Below are 26365 nucleotides of genomic sequence, written 5' to 3'. Positions count from 1 at the left end.
CCGTCCAGGCAAAGACATTCCTGTCGCAGACACGCTCTCCAGAAAGTCTCTTAGCTACCAGGACAGCAGCCTCAGTGAAGGCATGGATGTGCAGGTGCACATGGTGTACAACAGCTTACCTGTGAGTGACTCAAAACTGAAGGAGATCCGAGCAGAAACAGAAAAAGATGCACAACTCACACTGCTGAGCAAAGTCATACATGAAAGATGGCCTGAGGAAAGGAGGAAATGCCCTCAGAGCATATCTGAATTCTGGAACCACAGAGACGAACTGTCACAAATCAACGGAATTGTCTTCAAAGGGGAGAAAATCATCATTCCTACCAGTCTCAGAGAAGAGATGTTGACAAAAATTCATGCTGGACATATGGGCATGGAAAAATGCAAACAAAGAGCACGTGACATTATGTTTTGGCCCGGAATGTGCAAACACATTGAGGACATTGTCGGAAAATGTTCCATTTGTCTAGAACGCCGCCCATCAAATGTCAAAGAGCCCATGATACCTCACCGTATCCCAGACAGGCCCTGGCAGGTCATCAGCTGCAAGCAAGTGCATGCAAAACATGTACAGAGACAGTAACACCAAAAGAGGTACTATGACAGGTCAGCTAAACTACTGCCGCCGCTGCACAATAGAGTTATCCTTGACTTGTGAACTGTCAAAGGGTGTAGGCGGATCGCTGCCCTAAAAAAAAGCTGTACATCATTATTGAAACGTTGAGATGTTTTCAGTGCTAGTTAAATGTTGAGTTTACTTATATGTTGATGCTACTGAGAACATTATGTAGAAGGTTCAAAAGTAATTCATAACATTTTTCTTTTAAAAGGGGATGTAACATTTGCATACTGAATTATCATTGGCCCGCAGGCATCTGTAAGGAATACCTATTATATTCACGTGATCACATGCTGAGTTGTCATTGGCCTGCAGGCATCTGTAAGGACTGCTATTGTTTTGGAGGACCCAGGGTCCTAACTCCATCTTGTCCACACGGTGCTGTATGTATGTTTGAGATCACAGACCTGATGCTTCATTAAAGAGTTTAAACTGTAATACTCCGTTGTCCTGCAATTTATTATTTTTGTACAAAGTGTGCAAAACAAGACAGTTATAGTCTGAAATTGTTGAACTAAATGTTGAGTCCAGAAGGCTGTAAAGTGCCTAATCGAAAGATGAGGTGCTGTTCCTCGAGTTTACGTTGAGCTTCATTGGAACAGTGTAAGAGGCCGAGGACAGAGAGGTCAGAGTGGGAGTGGAGGGGAGAATTAAAGTGACAGGCGACTGGAAGCTCGGGGTCATCCTTACGGACTGAATGGAGGTGTTCTGCAAAGTGGTCACACAATCTGCGTTTGGTCTCCCCAATGTAGAGGAGACCACATCGTGAGCAGCGAATACAGTATACTAAATTGTAAGAAGTACAAGTAAATCGCTGTTTCACCTGTAAGGGGTGTTTGGGGCCCTGGACAGTGAGAAGGGAGGAGGTAAAAGGGCAGGTGTTGCATCTCCTGCGCTTGCACAGGAAGGTGCAGTGGGGAGGGGCTGTTGGGGGTGATTGAGGAGTGGACCAGGGTGTTGCAGAGGGAGCGGTCCCTTTGGAATGCTGAAAAGGGAGGTGAGGGGAAGATGCGTTTGGTGGTGGGATCACATTGGAGGTGGCGGAAATGGCGGAGAATGATCCGTTGAATGTGGAGGCTGGTGGGGTGAAAGGTGAGGACAAGGGGAACCCTATCGTGGTTCTGGGCGGGAGAAGGAGTGAGAGCAAAAATGCGGGAAATGGAACGGACACAGTCGAGGGCGATGCCAACCATGGCAGAGGGGAATCCTCGGTTGAGGAAAAAGGAAGACATATCGGAAGCACTGGTATGGAAGGTGGCATCGTCAGAACAGATGCGGCGGAGACGGAGAAACTGGGAGAATGGAATAGAGTCCTTATAGGAAGCGGGATGGGAGGAAGTATAATCCAGGTAGCTGTGGGAGTCAGTGGGCTTATACTGGATGTTTATCGATAGCCTATCGCCAGAAATGGAGACAGAGAAGTCAAGGAAGGGAAGAGAAGAGTCGGAGACGGACCATGTGAAGGTGAGGGAAGGGTGGAAATTGGAAGCAAAGTGAATTAAATTTTCCAGTTCGGGGCGAGAGCATCAATGTACTGGAAAAAGAGGTGAGGGAGGGGACCTGAGTAGGACTGGAACAAAGAATGTTCCACATATCCCACGAAAAGGCAGGCATAGCTAGGGCCCATGTGGGTTCCCATAGCCACACCCTTCATTTGGAGGAAGTGAGTGGAGCCAAAGGAGAACTTGTTCAATGTGAGAACAAGTTCAGCCAGGCGGAGGAGGGTAGTGGTGGATGGGGACTGGTTGGGCCTCTGTTCGAGGAAGAAGCGGAGCGCCCTCAGGCCGTCCTGGTGGGGGATGGAGGTGTAGAGGGATTGGACGTCCATAGTGAAAAGGAGACAGTTGGGGCCAGGAAACTGGAAGCTGTTGAAGTGGCGGAGGGCGTCGGCAGAGTCGCAAATGTAGGTGGGAAGAGACTGGACAAGGGGAGAAAAAATAGAGTTGAGATAGGAAGAGATAAGTTCCGTGGGGCAAGAACAGGCTGAAACAATGGGTCTACCACTCATTATAGTGTTCCTCATGTTGTTACAGATGTGACTTGTAAACTCCTGTAACTTATCTACTATCTGCAACACATGAGGAGGCTTTCTCCACTGCCTTCACATGAAATCTATCAGTTGGGTCAAGTGGGTGGGCCGAAGTCCCATACCATTTCTTCAACAGGCCGACAAAAGTCCAAGTGTGCGTGTCCTCCATTCTTGTGATTCTGGCCTCTTCTGCATTTTCTTTCCCATGTTCCACCGTAACATCAGTCGTCTGAGCTCTACATTCTGGAACTCCCTCCCCAAATTCCTCCACCTCGGTGCTTTTCTCCCAAACATTTAAAAAAAAAATCTCTTCAACCATGACTTTGATCACCTCTCCTAATTTTTTCCTTGTTAAAGCTTGACCTTTATTTCTGCCTCTGATGCTGTTGCTGCAAATTAATTGTTCACCATTACAGTATATGACAATTGATAGAGAGTTATATTTTAGATGGACTTTAGGCAATCGTAGATAGAAGCTCATTCAGAATGAGCAGTTACAGAATACAGAGGTATTCTGTGCTCTCCAGTAACTAAATCAGAACATTCAGATTTTTATATTGCCAAGGCTTCCTGTTGGCTGTATGCACACCCTTTACATGACAATTCCACGTAGATGCCTTTTTGTTTAACCATTATGTTTTGATTTTGGTTATTGTTGGTATTTAACCATGTGTGGTGGAACTGAAAAAATAGACTTCTTGAGTATAAATGAATATGAGATATGTGAAGTATTCAAGGATTTTCTCACAAAGTTTTGAAATATTGAAGATTACACAAATATAAACCATCTTTTGATATGTATGTCTAATAAGGGGAAAGCCCCAGGTAAAGGATACAGAAACATGATCTTATTTTGGTGCTAGGTTTTGTTTGCAATGGATTGTGTGTCAGTCTGGTGGCTGGGGGAACTCCTGGCATCTATTGTACTGAAACCAATGGCCAAGGTTCAAAGGAAGACAGCCAAGCTCAGTTTGGGCCCCATGGCAGAAGAGTCTGCCTCTGTTAACCTTTACTGGCTGAGGATGATGGAGCTTGATGTCAGAACTAATTATCATTTGGCTTGCATAATGTGCCATGTTATGTATTGTGAGGCTCATACACCTCTCGCATATTTATTCACCAGGGTGACTTCCGTCCACTTGCATCTCACCAGGAGTTCACTGTGATAAAAGCAAAGGGTTCCTCTATCTAGAGGCAAAGTTTTATATTATACAGTATCTGTATATACAAATGCTAATGTGACTCAGCACTAATATTCCTGGTTTGTCACTACATTCAACAATATATTTTATACAAGTACATTTTCCCCATTAATTGTTTTTCTTCTTAATCAAGATTTATTAATAGTAAACCGCATACAAAAATAATATTTTTTGGCAAGTATAACTATAATTTAATTGTGCATTTAACTGTCAGTTTGCAAAGGAAATGTATTGTGCCAAGTTTTGATCATCATCCCTTTGAGAAAATGAGACTATATCCCACTTACTGTGAACTTGGCTCTTCTACAGTACTGCTATCCTCAAGTCAACAGGTATGGAATCATTAGAATTTTCCATGTTATTTGTTTTCTCCTTTTTCCCCTCTAAACACTGTAGCCCTGCCAGGGAGGGCAGCTAGGCACACTTCCCAGGCCTTTGCCAATGGCGTTCTGTAATTGCCAACTAAGAGGTATGAGAGCAGCCTTGGATGCCTCCCTGTGGTGAACACCTGGCTTATACTCGACGTTATCCTCCAACAGCCCTGCTAATATCTACAGCTCACTTTGTGGGGAACAGCAGGAGCCAATCCATGTCCTTCCACTCTGCAGCACATCGCATTGCAGCTCTAGTGCTCTGTATCACCACGTCACATTGTTTTTATTTTCTTTCCTTAATATAATTTCTACTTTAAAACAATCAAATACCTTTACTTAATCTTCCCCAGAGCTTTATAACGATAATGGTAGATTACATAGTCTAATTATAATGGTCTTCAGTCTTAGCAAGAAGTCCCACCTCCATATACAAAACAGGTATTCCCTCCATTCCATAGGGGAAAATCACTCTGTCCCTTTCAGTTTTCACACTTCAAGTCCTGGTGACTTTTCCCAGCTTTGCTGGCTCAATCTCATTCTGAGTTGATCCATACTTCTTTGCCCTTAGAAACAACAGCGAGGGATCCCTGAGCCAAGTAAGACCATTGCAGTATACCAGTCTATTTTGATAAACATTAGGCAATGATAAAATCAACAATAAAAGTGCAAAATATATCGACCACAATGGAGAAAAAGATATAAATCATAGAAAAAGGTAATGTAAAAACAATATAATAAGATGAAATAAAAACAGAAAATGCTGGAAATGCTCAGCAGGTCAGACAGCATCTGTGAAGAGAGAAACAGAGTTAACGTTTCAGGTCTGTGACCTTTCGTCAGAACTGGAAAAAGTTAGAGATGTAACAGATATTCAGCAAGTGCAGAGGCAGGGAAAGGGGGGAGGGGAGGAACAAACAAAAGGGAAGGTCTGCGATAGGCAGGAGTGATTAAATGACAAATGATGGTGCAAGACAAAAAGAGATGGTGATGGGACAAGTAAAGAAACAAAAGATGAGTCTAGAAGAGGTGTAAATGGGAATGGCAGAATCATCAACAGCTGCCACGTGAAAAAAATAGGGGCAGAGGTTATGGTCTGAAATTGTTGAACTTGATGTCGAGTCCAGAAGGCTGTAAAGTGCCTAATTGAAAGATGAGGCACTGTTCCTCAAGCTTACGTGGAGCTTCATTAGAACAGTGTAAGAGGCTGAGGTCAGAGTGGGAGTGGAGCGGAGAATTAAAGTGACAGGCGACCAGAAGCTCAGGGTCACGCTTATGAACCGAACGGAGGTGTTCTGCAAAGCGGCCACCCAATCTGCGTTTGATCTCCCCAATGTAGAGGAGACCGCATCGTGAGCAGCGAATACAGTATACTAAATTGCAAGAAGTACAGGAAACTTTCGATTTACCGGCACCTAAATAACCGGAAATCTCGGTTAACCGGCAAAATTCAGGAGTAGGTTTTGTGATAATAATAACAACTTCCGGGAAGTTATGTGCATCACTTCCTGTGAACTATGAACTGTGAACTTTGTACATACATCACTTCCTGTCATACGTCACTTCCTGTTGGACTGGTATAAATAGTGAACTGCTCAGTATTGTAAGGGGCTTCTACCAGAGGCATGGTGAAGACCTCTCTTGTATATAGTGTGATTATAAGTTGCTTAAAGCTTACTTTAAAGTTACTTAATGTGTGAGACTCCTTTTTCTTACATCAGGTTTTACTTCATATTGGTATTTGCCTTCTTCCATCTGTGCTGTGCAAAGGTGTGGCTGCAGCTGTTGCTAAGCTACAGAGGCGCTTGAAACTTGTGTTCATTGTTCTACAGTTGTTGCTAAGCAACAGGGTTTGTTGCTTTATACGGAGCTGTCAGCTCTCCCTATCTTTTACTATAGCGTTCGGTTATCCGGAATTTTTGATGAACCGGCACCACGTCGGTCCCGTCCGTGCCGGATTAAAAAAAAGTTTCCTGTATAAGTAAATCGCTGTTTCACCTGGAAGCAGTGTTTGGGGCTCTGGACAGTGGGAAGGGAGGAGGTAAACGGGCAGGTGTTGCATCTCCTGCGCTTGCATGGGAAGGTGCCATGGGAAGGGGAGGGGGAGATGGGGATGATTGAGGAGTGGACTAAGGTGTCGTGGAGGAAGCGGTCCCTTTGGAATGCTGAACGGGGAGAAGAGGGGAAGATGTGTTTGGTGGTGGGTGCACGCTGGAGGTGGTGGAAATGGATGATCCATTGAATGTGGAAGCTGGTGGGGTGAAAGGTGAGGACAAGAGGAACCTTATCGTGGTTCTGGGAGGGAGGGGAAGGGACGAGAGCAGAAGTGCGGGAAATGGAACGGACACAGTCAAGGGCCATGTCAACCATGGTAAAGGGGAATCATCAGTTGAGGAAAAAGGAAGACATATCGAAGCACTAGTATGGAAGGTGGCATCATCAGAACAGATGCGATGGAGATGGAGAAACTGGGAAAATGGAATAGAGTCCTTACAGGAAGCAGGATGGAAGTGTAGTCCAGGTAGCTGTGGGAGTCAGTGGGCTTATAGTGGATGATTGTCAATAGCCTATCCCCAGAAATGGAGACAGAGAAGTCAAGGAAGGGAAGGGACGAGTCGGAGACGGACCATGTGAAGGTGAGGGAAGGGTGGAAATTGGAAGCAAAGTGAATGAAATTTTCTAGTTCAGGGCGAGAGCGGGAAACGGCACTGCAACCTGTGAGGGAGCCTGGACCTGTATTACAGTGGGCATACATCCACGGGGAATGTGACGAATTACTTTAATAATCAATAAGAGTATACCTCAGACTGGGGGCAGTCAGTCAGGTCCACGTGAGAGCCAAAATTCAGCTCTCCATGCCTAATGCTGCAAATCATGTTTCCATGTATTTTATTTTTTAATGACTGCAGCATGTAAAAATATTTAATCCTAGATCAAGGAAAATAACCCTTTTAACTTATAGGTTTTAATTGTGCAGAAGCATTAATCCATTTAAAAAATAATGAGTCACTTTAAACCATTATTTAAATGTCTGTCTAAGCATCAAACAGGCCTCGATTTAGGCGGCCAGTGCTCCTGTCAGAAACAGACAGAAGCCTCGCGCATATTTTTAAATCGTGGTCCCATTACATGTTTAGGACTCCGATGCAATTCTGGGCTTTCACTGGGTGGGGGAAAATGCTGTACAAGTTCTGCCCAGTGGAAACTGGCCAAACCAGGGGTTCTTAAAGGGATCAGCAGAGGCTGCTTAGAAAATATGTCAACGTTTTTTCTTATACCAGATTTTGTTGGGCCAGGAGAAGCTTGAATACAGCTCCTGGTCACGCATTAATCGTCCTGCCCACTGCCAGTCACTCTGTAGTCCACAATCGCCTGCCCCCCACCCATTAAAGTCACCCTGCTGGCTCAGGTCTGTGGAGCAGTGTCGAATTTGCCACCCCCGACCCCGACCGGCGAGTTGCCCGTCAGCACTCGTTTAGCGCTGGCAGCTCGCTGATTTGATTGAGACCGGATCAACAACATCAATGGGTCTCCTCTTGGTGACATCGGACGCACGGCACAATTACTCCACCCGATGTACACTTGATATTAAAATTGCCCTCACTATCTGCAGGGAATGAGCAGTAAGGGAAGAAACATATTCTTACCGTCTGGGCATTCCAAAAGTTATTTCAGGGAGCAAGCCTTCGTTCTTTTCTGTCTTATTTCCTATAGTTCCAATGTCATGTGTTGCCCTAAACTGGTAGATCTCTCGTGGAGTAACCAATCCAGCTTTAAGTGCCGCTTTATTCAGTGCCGCAAAGTTACGCTTGAGCTTTTGCAGCTTCTCTTGCGCTTTGGGTTGTATGGTACGCCAGTGGCCAATGGCTGAGAGAGACAATGAAAAAGAAAAATTTTATATGGATTAATAGTGTTGACCATTAGGCTAATACATAGATGTTTTTCTGACCTGCACAGACAGGATTGGCACCATTCCCTATTCTGACATTCTACATTCAGTGCAGACATCATTCTTTCACTTACATTGAAGGAAGTAAATTATTTTATGCTAGATCTGTGTCGGAATAAAAATAATTGTATACATTCTTTTTAGAATCATGCTTTTTGAATTTTATTAATAAAACTTTACACTTTGTCGAATTGTTTACTGCTGGTATGATGTTCTATGAGTAGATTGGTCATTATTTTAATACAACAACAAAAACAATTTGCATTTATATAGCCCCTTTGACATAGTAAAATGTCCCAAGGAGCTTCACAGGAATGTTCTCAACCAAAGTTTGACACCGAACCACAGAAGGAGATATTAGTACCGATGACTGTCTTAAAGGAGGAGAGAGAGGCGGAAAGGTTTAGGGAGGGAATTCCAGAGCTTTGGGTCTCGACAGCTGAAGGCACAGCTGCCAATGGAGGAGTGATTAAATTGGGGATGCGCAAGAGGTCAGAATTGGAGGATCGCAGAGATTTGGGGGGGGGGGGGTGTGCTGCCTCTCCCTCTTGTGAGGGCAGAATAGGGGGGTTGTAGGGCTGGAGGACGTCACAGGGATAGGGAGGGGCGAGGCCATGGAGGGATTTGAAAACAAGGATGAGAATTTTAAAATTGAGGTGTTGCCGAACCGGGAGCCAATGTTGGTCAGCGAGCACAGGGGTGATGGGTGAACAGGACTTGCTGCGGGTTAGGATACGGGCAGTGAGCACAGGGGTGATGGGTGAACAGGACTTGCTGCGGGTTAGGATACGGGCAGCAGAGTTTTGGATTAGCTCAAGTTTATGGAGGGTGCAAGATGGGAGGCCGGCCAGGAGGGCACTGGATTTAGTCGAGTCTGGAAGTAACAAAGGCATGGATGAGAGTTTCAGCAGCAAATATGCTGAGGCAAGGGCGGAGGCGAGCAATGTTATGGAGGCGGTCTTTGTGATGGCGCAGATATGTGGTCGGAAGCTCATCTGAGGGTCAACTAGGATGTGAACGATCTGGTTCAGCCTCAGACAGTGGCCAGGGAGAGGGATAGAGTCGGTGGCTAGGCGTTTATGGTGGGGACCGAAGACAATGGCTTTGGTCTTCCAATATTTAGTTGGAGGAAATTTCTGCTCACCCTGTACTGGATGTCAGGCAAGCAGTCTGACAAATCAGGGGCAGCGGAGGGATCGAGTGAGGTGTTGGTGAAGTAAAGCTGGGTGTCGTCAGCGTACATGTGGAACCTGACGTGTTTTTGAATGATAAGTGGCAAGTAACATTCGTGCCACACAAGTGCCAGGCAATGACTACCTCCAACAAGCGAGAGCCTAACCAACGCCCCTTGACATTCAATGGCATTACAATCGCCGAATCCCCCATCATCGACATCCTGCGGGTCACCATTGACCAGAAACTTAACTGGACCAGCCACACACATACTGTGGCAACAAGAGCGGGCCAGAGGCTGGGTATTCTGCGGCGAGTGTCTCACCTCCTGATTCCCCAAAGCCTTTCCACCATCTACAAGGCACAACCAGGAGTGTGATTGAATACTCTCCACTTGCCTGGATGAGTGCAGCTCCAACAACACTCAAGAAGCTCGACACCATCCATGACAAAGCAGCCTGCTTGATTGCCACCCCATCCACCACCTTAAACATTCACTCCCTCCACCACCGGTGCACCGTGGCTGCAGTGTGTACCATCTACAAGATGCACTGCAGCAACTCGCCAAGGCTTCTTCGGCAAACCCGCGACCTCTACCACCTAGAAGAACAAGGGCAGCAGACGCATGGGAACACCATCACCTCCAAGTTCCCCTCTAAGTTACACACCATCCTGACTTGGAAATATATTGCCATTCCTTCATCGTCACTGGGTCAAAATCCTGTAACTCCCTCCCTATCAACACTGTGGGAGTACCTTCATCATAAGGACAGTGGTTCAAGAAGGCAGCTCACCACCATCTTCTCAAGGGCAATTAGGGATGGGCAATAAATGCTGGCCTTGCCAGCGATGCCCACATCCCCAGGAACGAATAAAAATAAATGATGTTGCCGAGGGGCAGCATGTAGATAAGAAATAGGAGGGGGCCAAGGATAGATCCTTGGGGGACTCCAGAGGTAATGGTGCGGGAGCGGGAAGAGAAGCCATTGCAGGTGATTCTTTGGCTACGGCTGGATAGATAAGAATGGAACCAGGTGAGGGCAGTCCTATCCAGCTGGACCACGGAGGAGAGGTGTTGGAGGAGGATGGTGTGGTCAACTGTGTTAAAAGCGGCAGACAGGTCGAGAAGGATGAGGAGGGATAGTTTACCTTTGTCACAGACACATAGGATGTAATTCGTGACTTTGATAAGAGCCGTTTCAGTACTGTGGCAGGTGCAGAAACCTGATTGAAGGGATACAGCACAGGCTTGACCTTTTAGAAGGGGATTGTCTTCCTAAATCATTTGTTAACCCATAATTTTACTAAAATAATGGCAGGATAATTTAAACAATTTGGTTCTAGTTATGATGAGGCTCATAAATGGGTGAAAACATGACTTTTAGGCAAGAATAGCCCCTTCACTATCCCTATTAACGGATAACTCAATTTGAGAGTTGAAATGACCCACCCTTGTGACAGTGAATTCGTTTGGGAATGTGTCAAAGAACGGGCGTTAGAAAATGAATCTGGGGTGCATTTTCTGCTTGTCTTTAAAGTGAGCCAAGAAGTATGTGTGGGTATGAAACCTTTCCCTCGCTTTATAATCCCACTCACTTCATCACTCACATGAGTGACTAGAAGAAAATGTACTCCTCTCCATAAATGTAAATTGGTAGATGGTGAGTGAATATGAGCATGAGGTGCTTAAGTAAGAGGCCATGGTGTGTATTTCATTCTGTTAGCTATTTTTGGTGAATTGTTCAACAGCACCTCCCAAACCCATGACCTCTGCCACCTAAAAGGACACGGGCAGCAGGCGCATGGGAAATCCCATCACCCCCAAGTTCCCCTCCAAGTCACACATCATCCTGACTTAGAAATATATCGGCGTTCCTTCATAGTCGCTGGGTTAAAATCCTGGAACTCCCTCCCTAACAGCACTGTGGGAGTACCTTCACCACACGGACTGCAGCGGTTCAAGAAGGTGGCTCACCACCACCTTCTCAAGGGCAACTAGGGATGGGCAATAAATGCTGGCCTTGTCAGTGATGCCCACATCCCAGGAACGAATTAAAATAATAGACCTGCCCCAATGAATCAAGTGGCATATTCATAAGTAAGGTGACAGCTATGTAGAATGTTTTTAAGATTTAAATGAGAGCTAATAGCTCCACCAATAGAATGCAGCGTTCTAAGGATCCAGCTGTACCTCAAATCCCTCCTTCAGCTACCATTGAAAATGATCTGATTACAGTGGGTAGAGTTATTTTAAACTATTGTTGAGGGTGATACTTAGGTCAAAATGGGTCTCAACAGTGAGGAAAAGTTAGGAATAAGGTTTATGAACATAAAAAGTTAGATAAATCACAAATCCATTTAAACAAATAGAGCTGTGTTTTTAATAAGGATGATGTGCATCAAAATAAGTCATGTTTTTCAACCAAAAGCATTGAATGTAAATCATAATGAGCCATAATTTGCTGTGGCCGGTCATCTAACAGTGTCTGCCATTAGTTAGACTTGCCCTTGCACGTTTAGGTTTTTAAATTGTTTGCTTGGCAAGTTGCTGAAAATGCGAGTTGATAACATCGCAGCAAAGGAAACCAGGCATCTAGGATAGCAACTGTATATCTTCTTAACCAATCAAATTGAAGGATTGTGAAATTAAGGCTGCAATTTTCCCTACCTCGGCTGGTCCATGGCGGGTGACGGGTTGCGGCCCCACTCCAGTCTCCATCCCGGCCTCCGACATGACTTTCCCCTGATCGGGCTTGTTAAGCCCTTCCAGTACGTTTGCTGGCCAATTGAAGGAAGTGGGTCTGATGACGTCATTTGATGACACGTCATCAGTCGGTTACCTTAAAGGGACCATGCGCAAATTTACTTTGACATTTGTGCTGTCAGTGTTCTACAGCATTGAGGTGCTGCAAACACTGACAAACACTGGCACAGAGGTGCACGGCTGCATCCACGCTCTCCCATGACTCCCTCCATATGCTTATGGAGGGAGTCACAGCACGCAGGGAGGTTCTCTTCCCTTCCAATGGGCGGAAGAGACCTCCCCAGGAGACCAAAGCAGCCTGGTTGCACATTGCACAGGAGGGCACAAGCAGGGATGTCATCAGGAGGACCAGGCTGCAGTGGCGCACACCTTTCAATGATCTCAGTAGATCATGAAATGTTACTGCAAAGCCACACTCAACCTCATCCTGCTCTACCACTCATCACAGCCCCATCACTCTGCCTTCCCTACCCTACTCCTGTACATCCTTACTCACACCAACTTACCTTGCACCTCCATCCATCCCTCTCTATCTACATTATCACTTCCCCACCTCACTAGCCACCCCTCACACTCACCCTCATCCTAGTGCAATCATACCAAATAACAACACACAAGGATAGGCACTTGTGTGTTTTAGCCAATGTTCATGTGAAGTTTCTGTTAATGTGCTGTCAAACATTGAAATATTTATTTTCAACACTTTGCGTTTTTGGACAGATTCGTGTGCACCTTTGGAAGTGGCTTAGTGAGTTGCAGTGAATGGTGAGTCATAATGGTACCCCCCACCCCCCTGCAATGCTGATGAGTGTGAAAGGAATGGCTTGGGCATTGCAGGGATGCTTTATGTTGTTGGTGTAGGGTGGTGCCAACCTGGCGCATCATGTGGCAGCCAGGGTGTGCAGCGTCAAGTGAAGTAAATGTGGCCATGGCGAGGCCATCCCTGGCATCCCGGGCAGCAATGTGGTTGGGTGCTGATGCCCTCTGTCCTGTGCAGCATCAGGTGATTGCAGAGAAGGTTGGTGTGGTTGTTGGTGCTGCTGATGTGCCTTGTGATGCTGGTGTTGGGGCTGATCGTGCTCAGATTCTGAGGAGCAAGTTGAGAGAGTATAAAGTGCGCCCATGCTGATGGAATAGATGGCAGGTGAAGTAGAGATGACAGAAGCGATCTGTCAATGGTAGGAGAGGTAATGAGATCAGACTGCATGGAGACTTGTGTAAAGACTTGCAGCATTCTGAATCTATAGTAGAAATGCAGTTTAGAGAAGCTAGTGGTTAAGGGGACATTTCTCAATCAGCTAGGAGCTTTGACTTGACATTTGAAGCTGTCAACTCATCAGCTGATTCAATGGCCACTGACCTCCCGACTCAGCTTCACAGACGAGGTCTAGGCACAGTGGGAAACTGGTGGGCGACCTGTAAAATTCAAAAAGCTGGGGACAAAAAGCATTGTTAAGTGGCTGTAAACAAGCCACTAATGATTTGAATTGGGTCCCCCACCGCTGCCTATTGGGTCTGCTCAGTGCTGGCAGACATGGCATCGGGAAATGCAGGTGTGCGCGTTTTGACAGCGGATTCCTGACCCGCTGTCAATCATTTTAAATTTCACAGCTGACCCGCCACCCATCCCGTCCGCTGAACGCTGGCAAAATTGTGGCCTAACTGTGCAAGGACTGAGAAGGAAGTGTATATTAGAGTGGGTTAGTTCAATGTCAAATCAGGTACAGAAAGAGAAATAAAGGGAAAGAAAGATTGGATTAAGAGAGAGAAAAAAGAGACAGAACGGAAAAGGTTTTTTTTAAATGTAAATTTTAAATTTTTATGTTTTTTTAAATCGCCAACAACAATTAAAAGTTGAAGGAATGAGACTCTACATTTGTAATAGCTCATTTCCAGTACCAGAGAGGTTGACTGGCAGTATTTAACACTATCACATTGTTAAAAGAGTATATAGACTGAAAGGGACAAGACTTAGCTTTCTGTGGCGAGTTTGGTTCGTATCTAATGTGCAAATACAGCAACTTCGCACCATTCAATGCATTTTGATGGTGAGGCAGACAGCGAGATGCCGTTTTCGCGAAGCTAACAGCAGAGCGGAGCATCTCAGACAGCAAATTTTGGATATCTGCGTTTAACTGCGCATCTGCCCCTTGCCAGAAGTTGCTGTAGCATTTGCGCATAAATAACGGCATTGGCCTCATCGTTATTTTGACAGCAAATTCTGGCCCACTGTGTGAGACTTAACAGATCTACAGTATACTTAAATTGCCAATGTTCTCTTTTATGCATACTTTACACTGCCATTTCCAGAATGTAATGAAGCCAATACCTTTAGGACACTGTGCAATGTAAATGATCCTAAGTGTAAGAGTCATGAAAGTTTAAGAAAGAAAATACTTTAAAATATTGGTTAAATAGTATAATAGTTAATTTACCTGACTGACTTATTGTATTGAGAAACCCCCTCTTTTCTTGTTACAATAGTATAGGCTGAGTGACCCCCTTTATTCTTGCTACAATGGTACAGTCCTTAAGCTTGTCACATGGTATCCAGCCATTTTACAGCTCAAGCACCACGAGGCTGGAGAAGGCAGAAGCTTTGAGGGCTGGAGCAATACAGTTTTTGATCGTGTGCGTTTAAACGTGTTTTGCTTTGTAATTCTGTTTGTAAGGTGTTACAGTAAACAGTTTAAAGACAAAGTTATGGTTTGGAACGTTTTATTTCGACACGCGTCTACTCGTTGCTAAAGCCTCAAAGCTCAGTGGCTGCATGTTTGGAAATTACGAAGCGCCACTACATTAGTCAAAAACTAGCTCCCTAAGAAGGAAAGGACGGAATTGTCGGCGAACGTATATACATGAAGGTTCACGGAGCCAGACGACAATATAAGAAAGCAAAGGTACAGTGACTGTTACTTGCCTTGTTCATTCTATTGAGAAGCTAAATAAGAGCTGCGGGTAAAATGGCCGAGGCCTTATGGAACCGTGAGGAGCTTCCCCCAGCCAGAAGGATTGTTGGCCAAAAGAGGGAAGTAAAGCTCACCCCAAAGGCAATGGAAGAGAAGTTACATAGAAGCATAGGTGCAGGAGGGCTAAATTAGCTCAGATAACTGGAAAAATGAAGATAATTGATTGTCTCATGGAAGATAATGCTAATATTAAGAAAGTTGAAGACATAATGCATTATGATTTCTCCAAGTTGCATGAAGAATTTAATGTACTCAATGAAGATGTATTAGCACTTCTGTCTGAAGAAGAGGGAAACGCTGATCAGCACAACTGGTTTGGTCTTAAATCATCCAGCATTAAGGACTATGTCAAGACCACAGAACAGTGGATGTTAAAGATTCGTCAAGATGCTGATACAGCAGAGAAAGATAAAGATGACAATGAAGTCGGACCAGATGATAGCATTTCAGAGACTTCAGCCAGACTGAGCAAAAATCGAAAAGAAGGTAGCTCTGTTTCTGGACACAGGTCAGTCGCTTCTACCACATGCTCGTCGCGACGCATGAGAGAGGAGGTTGAAGGGGCAGCGTTGATGGCGTGCGCAGCATCTTTAGTGGAGAAGCAAGCTCTTGAACGGGAAGAGGCCCAACTGCAGGCCCAAGAGGCCCAACTGCAGGCCCAAAAAGCCCAACTGCAGGCCCAACAGGCCCAACTGCAGGCCCATCTGCAGGCAAAGAAAGAACAGCTGGAGCTAAAAACAGCTATTGCGGTCTCAGATGCCAAGTTGAGTGTATGAAGATTATGAAGGCTCACAGGATGGCATGAACGAATACTGCCAGTCAATGTTGTCACACAGAGTTGGATCCAGGGCACCTTCAAGAGTTAAAAGAGAGTCTGAAGGCCATCTCCTGACATTACAGCGTGGAAGAGAGGCCTCTCCACTAACAGGAGCACGTGATGCTACCCCAGACGTCAGACGGTCTAGACTAGACCCTGCTGATGACCACCAGAGGCCTGAAGACACAGGGAGAAGCCTATACCGAGTGATGCAACGTCAGAACGAAATTACAGAGATGCTTGTAAAACAACAGAATCTGTTTCGACTCCCTCAAAGAGACATACCAGTGTTCCAAGGCGACCCACTCAAGTATAAGCCCTTCATCAGATCCTTCGAACAAGCCATTGACTCCAAAACAGAGAGCAGCAGTGATAAGTTGTACTACCTGGGACAGTACACCAGTGGTAAACCACAAGACCTGGTCAGAAGCTGTGAACACGAGACCGGACCGGGGATACATAGAAGCCAGGAAGTTGCTGCAGGAGCACTATGGTAACAAGCTGAAGATAGCCACTGCATATATTGAAAAGGCTACCAAGTGGCCACAGATCAGATCAGAGGACAGGGAGGCATTGAACACATATGTTCTTTTTCTCATAGGATGTCGCAACACCATGGAGGATGTTGAATTCATGGAAGAGATGGACAATCCTACGACTATGAGAATCATCATCTCTAAGCTTCCTTACAGGATGAGAGAACAATGGAGAAGAACAGCCTTTGAGATAATGGAGAGACGGAAAAGTAGAGTCAGGTTTGCAGACTTAGTGAATTTCATAGACAAACAGGCTAAAATTGCTAGGGACCCATTGTTTGGAAACATCCAGGATGTCAGCCCAACTACTGATGGAAGAGTGAAAGCCAAGCCTGCTGAATCAAAGACTCTCAGGAAAGGTGGTTCCAGGGGAAGCAGCTTTGCAACTATCGTCACTCAGGTTGGGGAAGAAAAGTCTCAGAACTCATCTCCCAAAAAGAGCAGCACAGTGATGCCTGCTAATGCCTTTCAGAAGCCATGTTTATTCTGCCAGAAGAATCATACATTGGATTTCTGCAGTGACATCAAAGCACAGCCACATAAAGACAGAATCGAATTTCTGAAGTACAATGGCCTATGTTTTGGATGTCTCTCTCAGGGGCACCTGAGTAGAAACTGTAAGCAAAGAACAACATGCAGAGAGTGCACTCGGAAACATCCCAGTCTGCTGCATATCCACAAAGAAGAACAAGTCTCTAAGAAGAGTGAAGAAAACAATACCGACGAGAGGGTTGTTTCAAGTGCTCTGGTGTCGCTAGAACCAGAGACTTGTGGATTCACTGGGGCGGTGACAGTGATTGTATTCTTGCCATCGTACCTGTAAAGATCAAGTCTAAGAGGAGTGAGAAGTTTGTGGAGACTTACGCCTTCATGGATCCAGGTAGTTCAGCAACGTTCTGCACAGAATCACTCATGCGACAGCTGAACGTTAGAGGCAGAAGAACAGAAATCCTATTACGCACCATGGGTCATGAGAAGTCAATGCAAAGTTATATCCTGTCAGACTTAGAAGTGTGTGGACTTGAAGAGAAGGACTTCATAGACCTGCCTAATGTTTTCACACAGAGGGAGATTCCTGTTAAAATAGGGAACTTAGCCCTGCAGAAGGATGTGGAGAGATGGCCTTACCTGGAAAAGGTGCGTCTCCCATATATTGAAGCAGAAATTGGCCTATTAATTGGAACCAATGCCTACAAAACTATGGAGCCATGGCAGGTGATAAACAGCAAGGATGACGGACCCTACGCAGTCAGGACAGCCCTTGGATGGGTAGTCAATGGACCGGTAAGGAGAGATGATGGCAACAAGTCGAACAAGGAGCAACGACAAAATGTAACAGTTAATCGTATCTCTATCGCAAGCATTGAAGAGCTGTTGATACAGCAGTTCAACGCAGACTTTTCAGAACGCAGCTGTGAGGAAAAGACAGAGATGTCACAAGAAGACCATCAGTTCATGGATTTGATGACAAGGTCTACAAAGTTCATTGATGGCCACTACCACATTGGTTTGCCACTGAGAAGACAGACCGCGAAGATGCCGAACAATCGCTGCATAGCAGAGCAGCGCGCCATCAGTCTAAAGAGAAAGCTGAACAAGAACCCCGACTTTCACGAAGACTACAAAGGCTTCATGAGAAACATCATAGCGAAAGGCTATGCTGTAAAAGTGCCCGAGGAACAGTTGAACAGAGACGATGGAAGGGTCTGGTACATTCCTCATCACGGTGTGTATCACCCAAAGAAGAAAAAGATCCGTGTAGTGTTTGACTGCACCACCTCATTCAGAGGAACGTCACTGAATGACCAGCTGCTTCAAGGTCCTGATCTTACTAATACCCTCATTGGCATCTTGACAAGGTTTAGACAAGAGCTCGTTGCCATGATGGCAGACATAGAATCAATGTTCTACCAAGTCAGAATCCCTGATGAAGATGCTGATCTTCTGCGTTTCCTTTGGCGGCCAGATGGCGACGTTAGTCAAGCTATGGTGGAATGTAGAATGGCTGTACACTTGTTCGGAGCCACATCATCTCCCAGCTGTGCAAGCTACGCTCTCAGAAAAACTGCAGAAGATGGCAAAGGCAAAGCACCATCAGAGGCTGTGGAGACAATCTTCAGAAACTTTTACGTCGATGACTGTCTGAAGTCCGTGTCAACAGAAGACGATGCCATTGCACTGTCAAGAGACCTTAGAACTCTGTGTTCGAATGGAGGATTCCATCTGACTAAGTGGATAAGCAACAGCAGAGCAGTTCTAGCTTCTATCCCAGAAAAGGGAAGAGCCACTGAAGTCAAAGATCTGGACCTGAGCCACAATGTCCTTCCTATCGAGAGAGCTCTTGGTGTACAATGGTGCATTGAGTCAGACACGTTCAACTTCAGAATAATGGTGAACGAAAGACCATCCACAAGACGAGGGATTCTCTCCATGGTCAGTTCCATCTACGACCCTCTTGGATTTCTGGCACCACTCATTCTGCCGGTGAAGCTGATCCTACAAGAGCTGTGTAGAGACAAGAGAGGATGGGATGAAGATATCCCAGAAGGTCAAGCTCAGAGATGGCTCAGATGGTTGACAGATTTGCAACAACTTTCTAGCTTCAACGTCAGTAGATGCATCAAGCCTGTGAGTTTTGGAGTTACAAAGACGGCTCAACTACATAATTTCTCGGACGCCAGTGAGGACGGCTATGGCACGGCTACTTACCTCTTGCTGACAAATCAACAGGGCCAGAAACATTGTGCCTTCCTCATGGGGAAATCCAGGGTGGTTCTGCTGAAGCAGGTCACCATCCCGAGACTGGAGTTGACGGCAGCGGTTGTTGCAGTTAAAGTTGACCAGGTGATGCGGAAAGAGTTACAGCTCCCATTAGAAGAATCTGTCTTCTGGACGGATAGCACGACGGTGCTGAAGTATATAGAAAATGAGAAGATACGCTTCAAGACCTTCGTAGCAAACAGAATCTCATCCATTAGAGAAGCTACACAACCATCTCAATGGAGGTATGTAAACACCTCATTAAACCCAGCAGATCAAGCCTCACGGGGATTGAAGGCTGAAAACTTCATGAGGAGTGAAACTTGGATACAAGGCCCAAGTTATCTGCTGGAAACAGAGAGATCATGGCCAGAAAGACCAGATATGCCAAGTCAGATTGCTGAAGACGACGTCGAAGTCAAGAGATCAGTCACAGCAAATCTCATAACTACGAAAGAGAACTTTGACACAGTGAACAAGCTTGTTAACCATTTCTCAGGATGGCACCAGCTGAGCAAAGCAGTTGCATGGTTTCTAAGGTTGAAAGAATTGCTGCTATACCTGAGCGGTAAGAGAAAAGAGTATCGAGCCACTATCCATCAGTCTGAAAGTAACCCTGATAAGCAGAGAATGCTTCTACAGCAATATATGTACCATCACAAGACCACATTGGGTAAGAATTCATTGACCGTGGAGGATTTGGCCAAGGCGGAGATGGAGATAGTTTGCTTCAGTCAAAGACAAAGATATCCAGAAGAAATTGAAGCTTTACAGCGAAATACTCCAATCAAGAAAGGTAGTCATATCTACAAGCTGGACCCTACACTGCAAGATGGAGTACTGAGGGTGGGAGGGCGACTAAACAAATCTGCTATGCCAGAGGAGGCCAAGCATCCTGCTATCCTTTCTAAGGACCTCCGGGTTGCTACTCTCATTCTTCAGCATATACACCAGAGTATTGGACACAGTGGGAGGAACCACGTGCTTGCGAAGCTAAGACAAAGATACTGGATTCCAGGAGCTAATTCTGTAATAAGAAAAATACTCTCTGAATGCATTGTTTGCAGACGGTTACACGACCCTGGAAAGACCGATCCAAAGCTCTGCCTGCTACAAGAAGCAGCATGAAAGGTTCCTGAACAAAAAAAAAGGGACATTTATATTGTAAATATGTTGAACTCATTAGTTTATGACTCTTAAGAATGTTTGAGTAATTGATATGCTTCATGTGCCTAGTCAATTAGGAGCCGGAATGTAAGAGTCATGAAAGTTTAAGAAAGAAAATACTTTAAAATATTGGTTAAATAGTATAATACAGTTAATTTACCTGACTGACTTATTGTATTGAGAAACCCCCTCTTTTCTTGTTACAATAGTATAGGCTGAGTGACCCCCTTTATTCTTGCTACAATGGTACAGTCCTTAAGCTTGTCACATGGTATCCAGCCATTTTACAGCTCAAGCACCACGAGGCTGGAGAAGGCAGAAGCTTTGAGGGCTGGAGCAATACAGTTTTTGATCGTATGAGTTTAAATGTGTTTTGCTTTGTAATTCTGTTTGTAAGGTGTTACAGTAAACAGTTTAAAGACAAAGTTATGGTTTGGAATGTTTTATTTCGACACGCGTCTACTCGTTGCTAAAGCCTCAAAGCTCAGTGGCTGCATGTTTGGAAATTACGAAGCGCCACTACACTAAGGTACACTCTGAACAAATACGGATATTAAAAGCTGCCTGCTCTGTTTAACCGTGCAGAGTTACCCGAACTCAGCTGGGTCAGAGATGGACAACTACAACAGCATCTCCCTAAATGATCACTAAAGTTGAATTGGCTGCCAACAGTCATAGTTTAAGCACACAAATTAAAAATGGCCACTTAGACAAGGTGCCAAGGGGCAACTGACATCTCTTGAATTGTATTTGAGCATGTGTTACTGTCTTCAAGCAGGATTTTAGTTCAGCCTATTTTTTTGACTAGGTTAGATATGACCTTGTAGATTTCCACACATCTACAGGCAGTTTTAGATGTTACCGAGCTAAATGGAACACATAGGAGAAAGGAATAGAAGGATACGCTGATGGGGTTAGAAAGATGAAGAGAGGTGGGGGGAGGCTCATGTAGAGCATAAACACTGGCATGGACCTATTGGGCTGAATGGCCTGTCTCTGTTCTGTTAATGCTTTGTAATACTTTATAATAGATGGGCAGCAATAGAGTGCTCCCTCTCAGGTTAAGAGGAAGATTCAGCAGCGTTCGTCCCATGTGGCAAAAATGCACCTAATATATGGAAAACATCCTGGAAATGTAGTAATGAGAGCCTTGGACATCCATGGTCCAGATGTCCCCAGCCTATGAAGGAAGATGTGCCAACAGCAAGATGTTTCTAGGGATTTAAAATAGAAAATGTTGAGGTGAAATTATATTCAAGTGAATGTTGGTTTTGTGAAATTACAGTATATTGTACTTTGAATAATGGAAGTTTTATCATAGTTTGCATAAAGTTGAATTGTCCTTTTAAGTGTGCTGATTTCTACTGTAATCAATCTCTTGTAGTGTAAAATCCAAAAGCAAAAGACTGTGCCTCATTACCTGCAGGAACTCCACCATCACTGATTCTATTGCAGGTCCCATACACATAGTTAGGTCCTGGTATGGTGTTACCACTTTGTTTTCCCTTGCCAAGTTCTGTCTAAAAAGAAGACAATAAATAGGATTATCTAGTTAGTAGAAAAGGACCTTTGGGATCTGGATTTTGATGTATTTTATCATTCCAGTATTAAAATACAAAAGATCGGAATAAGGGGTCACCATATAGCCACAATCGGGAACAAGAGGCTGCCTTTCCCTTCTTTAAGTCTTGATTTGAATAGTTTTTAGTTGGGGCCAGAATGATTATAGTTCACTAAGGATTTGTGAAGGGGAGTAAATTGATTTGTGAATACATAAATAATTATACGTAAAACTCACACCAGCCTTACTGAAGCTAGGTGGTCATAATAACTATTAATTGATCTCCCGTGATGTTGCATACTGTGTGTCGCAGAATATAGACTCTCTCTTACCTGTTGCTGTCTGACATCCAGTACTGGATGAGCAGCAATTTCCTCCAACTAAATATTGGGAGGACCGAAGCTATTGGCTTCGGTTCCCGCCCCAAACTCCATTCCCTGGCCACTGTCTGAGGCTGAACCAAACCGTTCGCAACTTTGGCATCCTATTTGACCCTTAGATGAGCTTCTGACCCCGTATCTGCTCCATCACCAAGACCACGTACTTCCACCTCCATAACATCGCCCAACTCCGCCCCTGCCTCAGCTTATCTATTGCTGAAACCCTCATCCATGCCTTTGTTACTTCTAGACTAGACTATTCCAATGCTCTCTCAGCCGGCCTCCCATCTGGCACCCTCCACAAACTTAAGCTCATCCAAAACACTGCTGTCCATACCCTAACTCGCACCAAGTCTCGTTCACCCATCACCCTTCTGCTCACTGACCTACATTGGCTCCCGGTCCGGCAACGCTTTGATTTTAAAATTCTCATCCTTGTTTTCAAATGCTTTCATGGCCTCGCCCCTCCCTATCTCTGTAACCTCATCCAGCCCTACAACCCCCTGAGATCTTTGTGCTCCTCCAATTCTGGCCTCTTGCGCATCCCCAATTTTAATTGCTCCACCATTGCCGGCCATGCGTTCAGCTGCCTAGGCCCTAAGTTCTGGAATTCCCTCCCTAAATCTCTCCGCCTCTTTACCTCTCTCCCCTCCTTTAAGACACTCCTTAAAACCTACCTCTTTATCCAAGCTTTTGGTCACCTGTCCTAATATCTCCTTATGTGGCTCTGTGTCAAATGTTGTTTGATATTGCTCCTGTGAAGCTCCTTGGGACATTTAACTAGATTAAAGCTGCTATATAAATGCAAGTTATTGTTGTTCCTCTTTCTGTCTCTCCTTTTCTGCTTCTGTCTCTGTCCTCTTCTACTTTTCTCAAGAGTCTTTTTCTTCTTTACTTTCAGATGGGAGCTGATGGGTGGCATGTTATGGCAGGGAAAACAATCACCAACAGCTGCAGGCTGCATCTGGGGTGGGGGTTTCAGGGAAAATGTCGACCTCTGCGTCTCTCATCCCATCTCTTCTCTTAACTCGTGTTTCCTTCACTGCTATTGTGTCCTTCATCTCTTCACATCCCATGGCTGCTCCGTTTCCTACTACCCTCTCACTCCCATCATCCCCCCTACTTTTTCCTCTTTTGAACTACCTGTTCAACTCCTATATCGGCCCCCTCTGGCTCTGCTATCATTCATTTCACCCTTAGCCCTCCATTTATTCCCCCCCCCCTCCATTCACACCTCTCAATCCAGAGGCCCATCTTACTCTTAGCCTATTTCCCTCTTCATATCTCCCGTCCCCTTCCCCCCACTCTTCCTATGTTTCCATCAAAGAGGCTCTGTTGCTTTCATAATTCAATTTACTGGCCTTTTAAAAGAAAAACAAAGAACGAGGAAAGACACTTTTGCCAATCTGTCTGCCTACCTCTCTCCTTATAGGTGTTAGCAATTAGAATCTTTGTCCTATAGATGAGATAATGGGGTAGATTTTCCCGAACCTGTCGGGAAGAAGGCGGGACTTCCCCTTTTAGGTTTTTGACCCGCCTACTTCGACGTCCGGCCAATCCGCACGATTTTCCCTTGATTGACCTTGTTCAGCCCACCCAGCGGGCTCAGCAGGCCAATTAAGGGCCACCCGGCAACAGGTGACGTCACAGACTGAAATTTCATCTGTCAAGAGTTTTTGACAGATGAAATATCAGTGTTTTACAGCTGTTTGAAGCTGTCAAACACTGACAGTCTGAGTTCTGACATGAGTCATTCTGCACAGACTCAGTTAGAACTCTTACCGGCACTCAAAGCTGAAGGCTGTCACTTTTGACAGATCGCAGCTGTTCAGCTTTCAGTTCCGGCTGAGTGATGGGCTCCCGACGGCTACAGGAAGAAAAGCTGTAAAGGTAAGTACAGGAAAGTAAAAGTTCTTTACACACTTTAGACACACCAAACACACTTACCTTTACACTCATGCACCCATCACTCACCTGAGCGCCAACATTGCGACCCCTCCAACTCCTTCAACCCGACGGCCCGCCTGCTCTAACCTGGCATGGTTTGGAGCCATCGGGAAACCCACACGAAACCCCTCAAAATAGGGATTAGGCTAAAAACTGCCTGTTAACTACCTGTTAACAGGCAGTTAATTGGCACTAATCCCTTCCCGCCTGGTTTCGGCGGGTCCCAGTGCAGGGCGGGTACCCGCCGCCCCTGAAACTTACGTGGGGCGGGGTTTTGGGCGGGATGGTGTCGGGACCCCCAAATTCGGGATTTCAGCCCCCGCCCGCCTGAAACACCGCCCGACGGCTGGGGGAAAATCGGGGCCAATAAGTTGGCTTCAAAATTTTATTGGTGCTTATTTTGAAAATTGAACGATTAGCATGAAGAAAGACTCTCTCATACAACCTCAGACATGGAGTGATTTGTGGGGAAAAGATAGATATGAGTACTTTGCAGCACATTCACTAAAACAGCAGCTGTTATATGAAAGGAGGCAATGGCCAGGAATTTGCGGTCAGCCGCGAAGCGACGGCGATCACCGCTGACCATGAAGAAAGCTTTAGGTTTCTCGAAGTTAAATTGATTGTAGTGCTGTCAATAGGGTAACCCCAGCGCGATGCAGCAATGATGTCATCAAGCTGTCTAAGCAGTCAATCATATTGAAGAATTCCCACAAACAGCAAACCAGGAAATACAAAGCACTGATTCAATTCACTTTTAATTTTTTTTACAGAGAGCGAAATAAAGATTGGGACATACACATGGGGTTAAGGTAGAAGGTAAAATATCATAAACAAACTTTTTTTTAAATTACAATTTTTTTGTTATTTTAAAAATTTAGTCATTTGCTATCATAATGGAGAAATTTGACGTACCACACATGTAAAATTCGTTTTTCAGGGCAGAACAGTTGTTCAGCAGTCAAGACACTGTTACATCTATTCCAACAAGACTTACCTATTAATGGGGTGTTTAACAGCGCAATTAGATCGGAAAAGCTTAAGCTTACGTCAGTTCAACTGATTGGGGAGTTCCACAGCACAGCCTGTGACAGAGCAGTGAATGACTGACTGCAACTTCAGGATCTCTGCATTTATCTGGGCATTCACTAAATCCTGAAGTTGCGGTCCGTTTCAAAGGGGTAATGATGGCGAACACTGACAGTTCATCGTCATTACCATCGCAAAATCCAGGCCATTATATTGACCGGCAAGGTGTGACACTTTTAACACTGAAAGTCCTATCAAAATACCATCTACAGGTGTAATAGTTAATTTCAGGATAATGTTGACATTTTTCTAATGGGATTTCCCATAAGTGCAGGTTTACATAGGAGCTTTCAATGGAATGCACTCACCACTTACTGTATATATATATTATTATAGATGGTGGGAGAGGTCCCTTATTAATATATAGAAATAGAGAAAATCTCAACGCCATTAAAGGCCATAGTTCCATCAAATTTGCCTTCAAGCCATCAGCCATTGTAACTGAAGTGCATCATCATGCTATTATAAGGCAATTAGCTTTTGTAAAACATTATCTTTTCCTGTATCTCAAAGTATAAATGTCTGTTATGTTTAACTGTATATTCTTCATGAATGTATAAATATTTGTTCATGCAACTAAAATTCTGAATGCCTATGAGATGCAGAAAATGGTCTATGAATGAATTGGCCTCGTTTGTGCGATTCTCAAGCAGTTACACAAATGGAAATCTCTCCCCTCTCTCCCCTCCCCCCACCCTCTCTCCCCTCCCCCCACCCTCTCTCCCCTCCCCCCACCCTCTCTCTCTCTCTCTCCCCTCCCCCCACCCTCTCTCTCTCCCCTCCCCCACCCTCTCTCTCTCTCCCCTCCCCCCACCCTCTCTCTCTCTCCCCTCCCCCCACCCTCTCTCTCTCTCCCCCCACCCTCTCTCCCCTCCCCCCACCCTCTCTCCCCTCCCCCACCCTCTCTCCCCTCCCCCCACCCTCTCTCCCCTCCCCCCACCCTCTCTCTCTCTCTCTCCCCTCCCCCCACCCTCTCTCTCCCCTCCCCCCACCCTCTCTCCCCTCCCCCCACCCTCTCTCTCTCTCCCCTCC

At 45.2% G+C, this 26365-nt stretch overlaps 1 protein-coding gene across 2 annotated transcripts in view; it reads right to left on the bottom strand.

Moving 5' to 3' along the window:
- The window catches only part of cfap77 (cilia and flagella associated protein 77), a 175752-nt gene that overhangs the window by 63466 nt on the left and 85921 nt on the right, over window positions 1-26365 (bottom strand). The window contains exons 3-4 of one of the 2 annotated variants that reach the window (XM_085965526.1): window positions 21777-21876; window positions 7869-8088 (exon numbers count right to left, since the gene is read on the bottom strand). In XM_085965526.1, the coding sequence (XP_085821652.1) occupies window positions 7869-8088; window positions 21777-21876 (320 nt within the window). The remainder of the gene's footprint in view (window positions 1-7868; window positions 8089-21776; window positions 21877-26365) is intronic. The other variant, XM_085965527.1, reaches the window with a different exon arrangement.

Source organism: Somniosus microcephalus, chromosome 23, assembly GCF_052327205.1.
Source record: "Somniosus microcephalus isolate GS21.2 chromosome 23, FLI_Smic_1.0, whole genome shotgun sequence".
Taxonomy (NCBI): Eukaryota; Metazoa; Chordata; class Chondrichthyes; order Squaliformes; family Somniosidae; genus Somniosus; species Somniosus microcephalus.
The sequence above is the reverse complement of the archived record's forward strand: the minus strand, read 5'-3'. Positions and strand labels throughout refer to the sequence as shown.